Genomic DNA, 12,669 nt, shown 5'->3' on the forward strand with positions numbered 1-12,669 from the left:
GTTTAAGTTTCAAGAACTTGGATAGAAAATAAGGTGTTATTTAGCGGTAATGCTATGAGATAAGGATTTGCTGAACAAATAATTTGAACTAGAAAACAAGAAGGGGAGGTATGAGGAGGTCAGGGAAATATGTTATTGAAAAATAAGTTGTGAATTTTATGTGTTTTTAATATATATTTTTTCTATTTTTTGCATTTTTCTCTTTGTATAAAATTGAAAACTTTAATAAATATCTTATTTTAAAAAAAGGAATTTATTAAATTTATTATTTGTGGAGCCCCCGCGGGCCGAGGCAGCCAAAGCCCCCTCCCCTTGGGCGCCCGACGGAGGAAGGAACCACGGCCCGCCGGGCGGCCAGCGGCCTCTCTCCCGGTGCTGGGGGCGCACGGCGGCGGCGGCAGCGGCAGCGGCGGCTTCTCCTCCTCCTCCTCCTCCTCCTCCTCGGGACTCGCTTCTCCGGAGGCTGCCCCAAGGTGAGCCCGAGCCTTTCTCCCTGCTCCGCGTCTGGCTGCCTTGCTCTGCCGCGGGGGCGACAGGGTGTGTGTGTGTTGTGCGTTGCGTTCTGCCTCCCGGGGCGGGAGGGAGCATCCCGGAGCCGCCTCCCCCTCCTCCTCCTGCGCGGGGCATGTGCCAGAGGAGGCTCCCCGGGAAATGGCCCTGGGCGCTGGCGCTGAGCGAGGCGAGGAGGAGAAGCTGCCGGCGGGCGAGGGATGCGCGGGCTGAGCGAGGGGCGTTCCCCTTCCCTCTGGACTCGCGCCCCCCCCAGAAGTTGCGCCCGGTGCGGCCGGCACCCCTGGCACCCCCCACGCTACGCCACTGGGTGTGTTTTGGGGTGCCACACGAGATCATGGCCCCCAAAAAGCGAGAGCCCGCCGTGCAAGATTGCAGCACCCAAAATGGCCACCGTGATCTCACACTTGTTTTTGTTTTAGAGGCATTCAGACCACTTAGTACATCCTAAAATAGGCTTTCCACTAGGCCTCTAGACCCCTTCAAACACGAAATGGTATCATTCAGGGCATAATGGTGTGAATGACTCTGAACTCCTCTGACCACAGTTTGAGCCTTCTCCCTGCATATAGACATCTGATGGGATGGGTGGGCCACTGGACCACGGCCAAGAGAGTAGTACTATCTTAGTCATCCCCAACCCCACATTAATTCCGGAACAGACTTAGAGGAGTTATCCCATCACTACCCAAGCGAGAACTGCTAAAATTCAAGCTCCTGCGAATAACAGAAAAAGGTGTTCACAGTAGTGCACCCGCTTTTAATTCATAAGGTCGCATTTCCTCAGCATTTCCAAGTAGGGCTAGGAAGACCTGTCTGAAACACCTCACATGCTCAAAAGTACACTCTCCTTTAATTTCTACTTCATGCCCTCCAGGACTAAATTATGCCATCCAAATAGTTTCTAGCGTTAATGCACTTTCTTAAGCTCTGGCTTCAAATTGCATTATCTTTTTATTTCTTTTTTTTAAAAAAAGGATGTTGCAGGGGGGGAAAGTCCCAGCAGTTGTCAAGGTCTTTAAGCCAATCAGTCATGAAATGTTATTTGTTTGCGTGTTTTGAGCGTATTTCAAATGCCTCGCTTACTTTACACTCGCTGTGTTATTTTCTTCCTCTTGTCTCTCAGCCAGAGAGATTAAAAAAGAAAAGAAAAGTGAACAAGTCTTTTGATTAGAAAAGTATTGCATTTCAAAGAGAAGGGGGTGGAGGAAGACATGATTACAAGCTCTGTTTGGCAGACAAGAATCAGAAATCGAGTGTCAATGTCTGCTTTGAAGGAACCAGCCAGCGTAGGTGACAAATGTGCAATTGTGGAGCACCAAGGGGAGTGTAGTAAAGAGGCGTCGTGTATGATCTATCCCAGGAGCAGTAGTGCTAAATTTATTACATTTCAGAGCACAATTCAAAGTGTTGGTGCTGACCTTTAAAGCCCTAAAACAGCCTCGGCTCTGTATACCTAAAGGAGTGTCTCCACGCCCATTGTTCAGCCCAGACACGGATGTCCAGCTCCGAGGGCCTTCTGGCGGTTCCCTCACTGCAAGAAGTGAGGTTGCGGGGAACCAAGCAGAGGGCCTTCTCGGTAGTGGCTCCTGCCATGTGGAACGCCCTCCCATCAGATGTCAAGGAAATAAACAACTGTCTGACTTTTTGAAGACATCTGAAGGTAGCCCTGTTTAGGGAAGTTTTTAATGTTTGACGTTTTATTGTGCTTTTAATATTCTGTTGGGAGTCACCCAGAATGGCTGGGGAAACCCAGCCAGATGGGCAGGGTATAAATAATAAATAATCATTATTATAACTAGGCAAGAGGACCTACTCGGCAGTGGCGCCTTCCCCGTGGAGCGCCCTCCCATCAGATGTCAAGGAGATAATGAACGACACAGCTTTTAGAAGACATCTGAAGGCAGCTCTGTATTGGGAAGTTTTTAATGTCTGATATTTTATTACGTTTTTATATGTGTTGGAAGCCGCCCAGAGTGGCTGGGGCAACTCAGTTAGATGGGCGGGGTATAAATAAAATAATAATAATAATAATAATAATAATAATAATAATAATACATTACCTCAAATACTTGTTGCTGTTAGGAAAAACCTCTTTAACTACTTTTGTTTTTATAACGAATACTGCAGGGGTGACTAGCTTAGTGCCCACCAACTGCGGACTCCCAACTCTCATCACTGCTAGTCAGCATGGTGAACAGGGATAAATGGAGTTTTGGCTCATCAAAAGCAAGTGACAGGAATTAGATAGGACCAGACAGAAGCCCCAGATTATTAACATTGGCCTGGCTCCAAAGGGTAGTTATTGCAGAGAACGCACATTTTAACTACCTGGCATGATACAGGAAGTGGAATCAGAGCTTGCAGGGCAGCAGTTGAAGAAGGAGCAAAAAGGGTTTTCTTGTGTGTGTGTGTTTCTTTGTGGCTGATTAGCTGTTCTCCCTGTGCAAAGGTCAGAGGGGGCAGGGTTTCTGTTGAGGAAGGTGATTAGCTGTGGGAGGAGCTTATCAGAGCTTGCAGGGCAGCAGTTGAAGAAGGAGCAAAAAGGGTTTTCTTGTGTGTGTGTGTTTCTTTGTGGCTGATTAGCTGTTCTCCCTGTGCAAAGGTCAGAGGGGGCAGGGTTTCTGTTGAGGAAGGTGATTAGCTGTGGGAGGAGCTTATCAGAGCTTGCAGGGCAGCGGCGCGCGCAGTTTGATCCATCTTTTAGATTTAGGGGAGCTAGTCTCAAACGTTTGTTGGGGGAGACCTAGGTTTTTTTGTGGGGGGAGTTATTTTTCCTGTCTTCACGCTTTTTATGATGGAGGACCGCTGTAGCCACCCCCAATGACACGTTCTCAAGATGGAGGGGGAGGGAACAGCTGCAGTCGCCTGCGGTTCCTGCGCAATGTTTGCCATCTTGCCAAAGGTTGCAGGCAGCTTTACCTGCAGCAATTGCATGTTGATTGCCCTCTTAAAAGACAAAGTCCAGCAACTGGAGGAACGTGTAGCTACGCTCCAAAGAATTAGAGAGCTGGAGCTCTTCTTGGAAGCAACAGAGCACACCGTCTCCACCAAGGAGGAGACAGGGGACTCCCCTGAGAAGGACGCTAGTTCACCAACACAGGAGCCAGATATATGGAGAAACGTGACTCAAAGAAGTAGGAGGCCCAGGGTTTGCTCTGATTGTTTAGAAATACACAATCGCTTTGAGGTCCTCTCCCCTAGCATGGAAGACGAAGAGCAGACTCCATTTGAGGATCTCTCCCTCATTACAGTCGATCAGGTATATGAAGACGAGCAGCAAAGTCAGTCCTCAGGGAATGTGCAGGCGACCTTGGAGCGTACAGCTCACGGAAGAACCCCGACCAAACCTAAGAGGAGGCGTGTAGTGGTGATAGGGGATTCCCTACTGAGGGGAACAGAAGCAGTGATCTGTGGGCCTGACAAGATGTCTCGGGAAGTGTGCTGTCTCCCCGGGGCTAAGATCGAAGATGTAACTGAACGACTGCAAGGAATCATAAAACCCACTGACAAATACCCCTTCCTCTTGGTTCATGTGGGAACCAATGACACTGCAAGCAATAGCCTCCAGAAGATCAAAAGAGACTACGAGGCTCTGGGCAGGAAATTGAAGCAATTAAATGCACAAATTGTCATCTCATCTGTCCTCCCAGTTGAACGACGTGGCCCAGGGAGAGAGGGAAAAATAGTGGAAGTGAACAGCTGGCTTCGCAAATGGTGTAAACAGGAACGGTTTGGATTCTTAGATCACGGACTGCAGTTTCTTGAAGATGGACTTCTGGCAAGCGATGGGCTGCACCTCACAACGGTTGGGAGAAATGTTTTTGCCAAAAATCTCAGAAACCTCATCAGGAGGGCTTTAAACTGACTAATGTGGGGGAGGGAGACAGTGCTCCTGAAGGTAGGAGTCTATCAATTGATGAAGATGATCATCCAAATGTCATAGACCAAATGGAGCAAACAGCAAACAGACCTAGTGGTGGGAGGAAAAAATCCTTAAATAAGAGTCACGGGGGAATGATTAATGGACTTCAATGTCTGTACACTAATGCGCAAAGCATGGGAAATAAACAAGATGAGCTTGAGCTCTTGGTACAGCAAACTAAATATGACATAATAGGCATCACTGAAACCTGGTGGGATAAGTCCCACGATTGGAATGTAATAATGGGGGGATACAATCTATTTCAGAGAAACAGACCAGACAAGAAAGGAGGAGGAGTGGCGTTATATGTCAGGGATGTGTATACCTGTGAAGAGATCCAAGATTTAGAACCTCAAAGCCAAAGTGAGAGCATTTGGGTCAAAATTAAGGGAGAGAAGAATAACAGTGACCTCATTGTGGGAGTTTACTATAGATCCCCAAGCCAAACGGAGGACATAGATGATGCCTTCCTGGAACAGATGGCCAAGCATGCAAAAGGAAGGGAGATAGTAGTAATGGGGGACTTCAATTACCCGGATATTTGTTGGATGTCAAACTCAGCCAAGAGCATAAGGTCAAACAGATTCCTCACTGGCCTTGCAGACAACTTCATTGTCCAGAAAGTGGGAGAAGCAACAAGAGGAACAGCCATTTTAGATCTGGTCCTAACCAATGCTGATGACCTGGTTAGTGGGGTAGAAGTGGAAGGATCATTAGGCGCGAGTGATCATGCTCTTCTGAAGTTTACTATACAGCGGAAAGGAGCAGCCAAGCATACTAGGACTCAATTTCTTGACTTTAAGAAAGCTGACTTCATAAAACTTAGGGAAGTGCTGGGTGAGATCCCATGGACAGTAATACTAAAAGGAAAGGGAGTTCATGATGGCTGGGAGTTTGTTAAGAGGGAGATACTAAAAGCACAATGTCAGGCAATACCAATGAGACAGAAACATGGAAGGTGCCTAAAGAAGCCAGGGTGGCTATCTAAAGAACTTTTAACTGAGTTAAGATTAAAAAAGGATGTGTACAAAAAATGGAAAAGGGGGGAAACCACCAAAGAGGAATTCAAACAAATAGCCAGCACGTGTAGACACAAAGTCAGAAAAGCTAAAGCACATAATGAACTCAGGCTTGCTAGAGAGGTTAAAAGCAACAAAAAAGGCTTTTATGGGTATGTTCGTAGCAAAAGGAAGAACAAAGAAACAGTGGGGTCACTCAGAGGAGAAGATGGTGAAATGCAAACAGGGGACACAGAAAGAGCTGAACTCCTCAATGCCTTCTTTGCCTCAGTCTTCTCCGATAAAGAAAACAATGCCCGACCTGAAGAATTTGGAGCAAATGATTCAGCAAAGGAAACACAGCCCAGAATAACTAAGGAGATAGTACAAGAATACTTGGCTAGTTTAGATGTATTCAAGTCTCCAGGGCCAGATGAACTGCATCCAAGAGTATTAAAAGAACTGGCAGATGTGATCTCAGAACCACTGGCAGTCATCTTTGAGAATTCCTGGAGAACAGGCGAAGTCCCGGCAGACTGGAGGAGGGCAAATGTTGTCCCTATTTTCAAAAAGGGGAAAAGAGAGGACCCAAATAATTACCGCCCAGTCAGTCTGACATCAATACCAGGGAAGATTCTGGAGCAGATCATTAAGCAAACAGTCTGTGAGCACCTAGAAAGGAATGCTGTGATCACCAATAGTCAGCATGGATTTCTGAAAAATAAGTCATGTCAGACTAACCTGATCTCGTTTTTTGACAGAATTACAAGCCTGGTAGATGAAGGGAACGCAGTGGATGTAGCCTACCTTGATTTCAGCAAGGCATTTGACAAGGTGCCTCATGATATTCTTGTAAGGAAGCTGGTAAAATGTGGTCTTGACTATGCTACCACTCAGTGGATTTGTAACTGGCTGACTGACCGAACCCAAAGGGTGCTCATCAATGGTTCCTCTTCATCCTGGAGAAGAGTGACTAGTGGGGTGCCACAGGGTTCTGTCTTGGGCCCGGTCTTATTCAACATCTTTATGAACGACTTGGATGATGGACTCAAGGGCATCCTGATCAAATTTGCAGATGACACCAAATTGGGAGGGGTGGCTAACACCCCAGAGGACAGGATCACACTTCAAAACGACCTTGACAGATTAGAGAACTGGGCCAAAACAAACAAGATGAATTTTAACAGGGAGAAATGTAAAGTATTGCACTTGGGCAAAAAAAATGAGAGGCACAAATACAAGATGGGGGACACCTGGCTTGAGAGCAGTACATGTGAAAAGGATCTAGGAGTCTTGGTTGACCACAAACTTGACATGAGCCAACAGTGTGACGCGGCAGCTAAAAAAGCCAATGCAATTCTGGGCTGCATCAATAGGAGTATAGCATCTAGATCAAGGGAAGTAATAGTGCCACTGTATTCTGCTCTGGTCAGACCTCACCTGGAGTACTGTGTCCAGTTCTGGGCACCACAGTTCAAGAAGGACATTGACAAACTGAAACATGTCCAGAGGAGGGCAACCAAAATGGTCAAAGGCCTGGAAACGATGCCTTATGAGGAACGGGTAAGAGAGCTGGGCATGTTTAGCCTGGAGAAGAGGAGGTTAAGGGGTGATATGATAGCCATGTTCAAATATATAAAAGGATGTCACATAGAGGAGGGAGAAAGGTTGTTTTCTGCTGCTCCAGAGAAGCGGACACGGAGCAATGGATCCAAACTACAAGAAAGAAGATTCCACCTAAACATTAGGAAGAACTTCCTGACAGTAAGAGCTGTTCGACAGTGGAATTTGCTGCCAAGGAGTGTGGTGGAGTCTCCTTCTTTGGAGGTCTTTAAGCAGAGGCTTGACAACCATATGTCAGGAGTGCTCTGATGGTGTTTCCTGCTTGGCAGGGGGTTGGACTCGATGGCCCTTGTGGTCTCTTCCAACTCTATGATTCTATGATTCTATGAATCTCCCCACATTTCTCTATTTTGAGAAATTATTTACCTGTCTACCTTGTTTGTAGCTCAGAAAGTTGCTGAAGGAAGTAGGCCATTTCCCACTTTTTCTGAAGGCAAAGCATAATCATCTTCTTCTCCTTTTTAATTCTGGCAACGTAATCCTATGCATGTCTATTCAGAAGTAAGCTTCATTGAGTTCAATGTATATTCATGCCAGATAAGTGAATAAAGAATTGCAGTCTCAGTCTCTTAACTCCAGAAATACTACCTACTTAGAGCTGCTTCGTACCATATATTGTAAGAATATAGCTGCATTTTCGATATCCCCTTTCCAACATTTGCAACATCTTTAGTCTGTTGCATTTTGAACAGTCCCCTCCTACTTTACTCCAGTAGCTTTCAAAGTGGTACAGAAATGGATTCTGTGGAAGCTTATCAAGGATTCCTCAATGAGATCACAATGGTTTCCTTGAAAGGCAGCTGGCCCACTGTCTTCAATTACAGAGGGGACACAGGTGGTGCTGTGGTCTAAACCGCAGAGCCTATTGAGCTTGCCAATCGTAAGGTCCGCAGTTTGAATCCGCCTGGCGGGGTGAGCTCCCATTCCTTTGTCCCAGCTCCTGCCAAGCTAGCAGTTTGAAAGCATACCAGCGCGAGTAGATAAAAAGGTACCACTGCGGCAGAAAGGTAAACAGCGTTTCCGTGTGCTCTGGCACTCGTCACAGTGTTCCGTTGCACCAGAAGTGATTTAGCCATGCTGGCCACATGACCCAGAAAGATGCCTGTGGACAAACACCAGCTCCCTTGGCCTGAAAAGTGAGATGAGCACCGCACCCCTTTGACTGGACTTAACTGTCCAGGGTCCTTTACCTTTTTACCTTCAATTATGACGTGATGGCTACATCTAAAGCACTTTATCTGCGGGATACAGAGCACTGGCAAGGCACTACTGAGCTGCCCAGAATCTTATTATAAACCGAATGTATGTTCTAGACCAATCCCAAGAACTCACAGTTATGTGGAAGACAAGTTCACATGCAGAGTGTGTCCTGGAATATAGAGAGTCTGAAAAGGCAAGTCCATCTGCTAATACTCCCAAGATTATTGCTGCAAGACTTTCTTCAGGTTTCCTCCGCTGTCACAGTGATGGTGAGTGGCAATAAACCATCAGACCTTCTTATGATGTCATGATAAACTCATGATAAACTTTCCAGGTAAACTCACTTGGTACCTACTGGGAGAGTCATCCTCCCCGTCCACCCAGACTTCAAGTTGGAGCTTTATCTCTCATGTTGTCACAATGTTGTCACTGCTGCTTTAGTTTTTTATATGTCTATTTCCCCCCTCTGCATATTATTATTATTAGTAGTAGTAGTAGTAGTATTAAATAAGCCATCCAATAAAAAAATATATCTGAAGGATAGGATAGAAACTCCTAAAATAAGTAAATAAAATTATCCAAACAAATAAAAAATAAATTATCTAAAAATCCTCTGTAGTAGAAAATTCATAAATGATTTCTGGTGGGGTGGGGTGGGGGAAGAAACGTTACTAAAAGCCCAACATATACATATTTTCAGCAGAGCAAACGTCACATAATGCCAACTTACAGACATCACCTTTTCCTATAATAGAGTTTGAGGGTTTGTTCACTTATCAAATCTGAGACATACTAGATTGGGCATTCTGAAGATAAATGAGTCCTCCTCCCTGCCCCTCCCCCATGAGGTGTTCTACTGTTCTTGGATATATTCCTAATTTCCTTTGGCTTGTTGTAATTTCAAAATGGCTTGGCTCGGAAAATTAAAACTTACTTTCATGTTATCTTGGCAAAAGCTAGTGCCTCTGACTAATTTGAGGGTGCTCGTTAATTGAAATTGAATTACGTGCGGAATATCAGTCCCAACACATTGCCAACACCACTTGTTGACATTTTTGCACAGTGGAAAAACTAGCGCCAGTGTGGTAAAAGCTGCTTGTACAACTTAACAGTTCCATGGGTATTTAGGATTGTAGTTCTCAGGCCATTTAGACTGAGCTCTTACGCCTCCTTTCTCCCCTCAGTAATATTTTACAGACATATTACAAGCTCAGTAACTTCACTTCCACCAAATACTCACAATTTGAAAATCTGCAACACCCCCATGCTTAAGAGGCAGGAGAAAAACTCCGCTCTGGAGAAGTGGGATCTTACAATGATCGGAGCCAAATGAATAAACTTGAGCCATCAGCTTGTAATATTAAAAATTTCTGGGAAGCACTAGTTATTCTTGAAATAATGAAGTAGTCCCTGGGGTTTTATTGGACTTTAGTTTTCCATTCCTCCCTCCCAGGTTAAAAAAACAACCCGAAAACCAGCAGTTTAGCAATACTTTTTTTGTAATCAGGTGTCTCTCTCCTCCATAAATAGGGGTTTTACAAAAAGAACCTCTGCAGGCGCCCCCTTGGGAGCTTAGAATTTGCTTGTAGTAAAGTTATCTGAGTTTGAGAAAGCCAAAGTAACACAATTTGTGTCGTGCGGTGGAATCTTGGCCAGCTGCCACACCTTTCCTGCAGACCACATTTTTCTTGCCCAATACCTCCTTTCCTACAATTTCCCTGCTGCTCTGCCCCTTTTTGGTTTTCCCATTCTAGTTCCAAATGTGTCTATCTGCTACCAGCTGCCAAACTAAACCCACGTTACCCAAGGCAGGCTGAATAAGTGGCGTTCTTGACACTAACCCCTTGCTCTTAAAGAACCGTAGAACAACCACTAAACAAAGAAACCTTGCGCCAGCCCCCATGCAAGAATGAAGCAAAATCAAATGGCCAAATTTAAAAAATTGTGAAGAGTCTGGAACAGAAGAAGTCTGTCCCAAATCAGAAACCCTTTCACAGAATCATAGAATTGTAGGGTTGGAAGGAACCCCAAGGGAAATCTATTCCAAATCCCTGCAATGCAGGAATCTCAACACACGGTCCCCCGTCCAATCTGAAACCACGCCGGACCAAGTTTCTAATAGCTTAAGACTCCTCAACACCAACACCACCAATTTTAAACTGAAGACACGCTTCATTCTTGAGAGGATGTTCCATTCCATCGTGAAGCAATCAACTCATGAAGGCTTGATCTTTTTAGAGTATGAAGGAAGAAAGAGTTACCTCAGCAGAGTTCATCCCTGCAATTCCGTGTTTCTATCCTTATTGGCGAGAAAAGCAAACCCACAGCTGCAGCTTGTGCAAAGATTAAAGGCCCAGCCTCCTCTTGTGGTCTAGTGGCATGGCACTAAGGAGAATCTCTGTTCAGGGTTCCATCCATCCCATCCAATAAAGTATGTTCCACTCCTCTCCTCCTCCCAATCTGCTTTCAGTTTGCCACTCTATATTCCTTAGGTATTGGAACAATCTCAGGCCTCAATGGGTTGTGTTAAGTTGTGGGTGAACATATCAGACGACACAGAGATTCTTCAAACAGCTCTTGTTTATTCACAGGCCAGAACAGAACTGAACTGAAGGGTTCAGCCAGCCTGCTGATATAGAGCTCCAGAACAACATAATTGTAACAACTTTCTGTAACTATCCAATCACTGAACGTCACTTTCGATCCCTTATTTGCATATGTGGGCCTGAACTATCTACAGTATCCCCCTGCTGGCCCAGGGTGAGAACTTCAGTACATTACACCTTGCTTTTTTATTTTTTATTTTTTGGTTCTGCAAACCTTGATTTCTCCTTGAGCATGCTGATATTCTTACTCCTTTTTCTCATTGCTATGTTTTGGCTATAATCCCCTTGGCTCGCTGTATCTGTGTTTGCTACTATTATTCCCCCCCCCAACCTTTAAAAAAAAATCTTTATTTATTCAGTACTCAAACTTCCATTCCATATCGACAACGGTAACAACAACAGACAGAGAAAACATAATACAGATAAGCTCCCTCAAAACACCGGAAATACATAATTAACACTCAAAGGTATTCCAGACAAGCCAGAAATTTATTCCATCTTAACATAAAAGTATTGTGTCTACAATTATATTCCTTAAACCTTACATAATGCATATTTATTATTTTTTTGCCATTACCCAAGTTTTCTATCAGAAAGAACTAGTTAGGCGTGTGTGTCCCAAAAATGTTGCACTGAGTTAGTGCTCCTGTTCAGGGTTCCCTGTGCCTTCTGGTTTTCATCCCCAAACCCTTCTCAACAGATCCCTATCATTCTGTAGCCACGCTCACCAGCTGATTAGGGTTTCCCCCATCCTTATGGAATTTTTCTAAATGCTTTTTTGTGGGTAGGAGACAGCGACTTCTGCAAACTTTGAAGCTTCCACACATCTGCTGATACCTCCCCTTTTGTGCATAGATGGTACTCCTCTCACCACATCAGACTAGGTAGTCAAAAAATGAGTTCACTATAGTTTTAGGATGTTAAAACATAAATTCTTTGATATTTGAAATGGCTATACTGAAATTACTGAGTGAGAGTAGCAATTATTGTTAACACAATGGGAGGAATTCAAGGTCACGCTATTATGATTGTTCTGTCAGGTGAAAGTGTTTCTGCTTGCTTGATGTAACAATCTCCCCGTCTCCAATGTGTGCACTGCTCTGCGGGTTTTCCTGATCCTCCAGGGCGGATTTGGGGGACGTACAAGTGGGCAGGAGGGGAAGCCCTGTTGTGTTAGTGGGAGTCATTGAGCTGGCTCCAACTAAGCCAGTGGGTTAGCTGAACCCAACCCACAGATTCATTTAGATACTGAAGTTCCCAGTAAAAGCTCAAGACAGCTGTTAGTGCCATGCCATACGTGTACAATTCTATATGTAAGTAGTAAGATGTGACTTATGTCCAGTTCACATTGGCAGTACCGTTCAACAAGACAGCCACTTGGAATTCCTTCTGTGCTTCCTTGAGGCAAGGCAAAGCAATTTGCCTCAGGCGGCAGGCCTGACCCTCTCCACCACCACTGCACCATTACCAGCTTTGCACTTGCCACTGCTGCCACAGTGGCCTTGCCCTCACCCTTGCCAATGCATCAAGGCGACAGTGTGGGTGTAGCCACAGGCAAAGTTGCAGAAGTGGGGCCGGCAGAAGCGTGGGTGTTGACAGTGCGGTCAGGGAGGGGGCCCAGATCTTCCAGGAGGAGTTAACTGGGGTTTGTGCCTACAGTGGCAGAACATCCCGGGCCATCCCTGATATTAGCTCAAGGGTGCATAAATTGTAGCTCTCCAAATGTTGCTAGACTTGTTGTTGTTTAGTCGTTTAGTCGTGTCCGACTCTTCGTGACCCCATGGAGCAGAGCACGCCAGGCACTCCA

The 12,669-nt window shown here is 45.2% G+C and overlaps 1 protein-coding gene across 11 annotated transcripts in view; it reads right to left on the minus strand.

Moving 5' to 3' along the window:
• Positions 1–12,669, minus strand: part of ST6GAL2 (ST6 beta-galactoside alpha-2,6-sialyltransferase 2) — a 95,646-nt gene that overhangs the window by 56,372 nt on the left and 26,605 nt on the right. For 2 of the 11 annotated variants that reach the window (XM_081003093.1, XM_081003078.1), the window contains exon 1: positions 8,389–8,586. The exons of 6 other annotated variants lie outside the window; for them this stretch is intronic. Coding sequence is in view for 1 of the 5 variants with exons in the window: in XM_081003085.1 (XP_080859211.1) it covers positions 7,666–7,723 (58 nt within the window). In the remaining 4 variants the exon portion in view is untranslated. Of the gene's footprint in view, positions 1–7,422; positions 7,548–7,665; positions 7,780–8,388; positions 8,587–12,669 lie in introns of those variants that run through there. 3 more of the 11 variants (XM_081003088.1, XM_081003085.1, XM_081003092.1) reach the window with 3 other exon arrangements.

The sequence above is a fragment of the Podarcis pityusensis genome, assembly GCF_964106645.2.
Source record: "Podarcis pityusensis genome assembly, chromosome: 4".
Classification (NCBI taxonomy): domain Eukaryota; kingdom Metazoa; phylum Chordata; class Lepidosauria; order Squamata; family Lacertidae; genus Podarcis; species Podarcis pityusensis.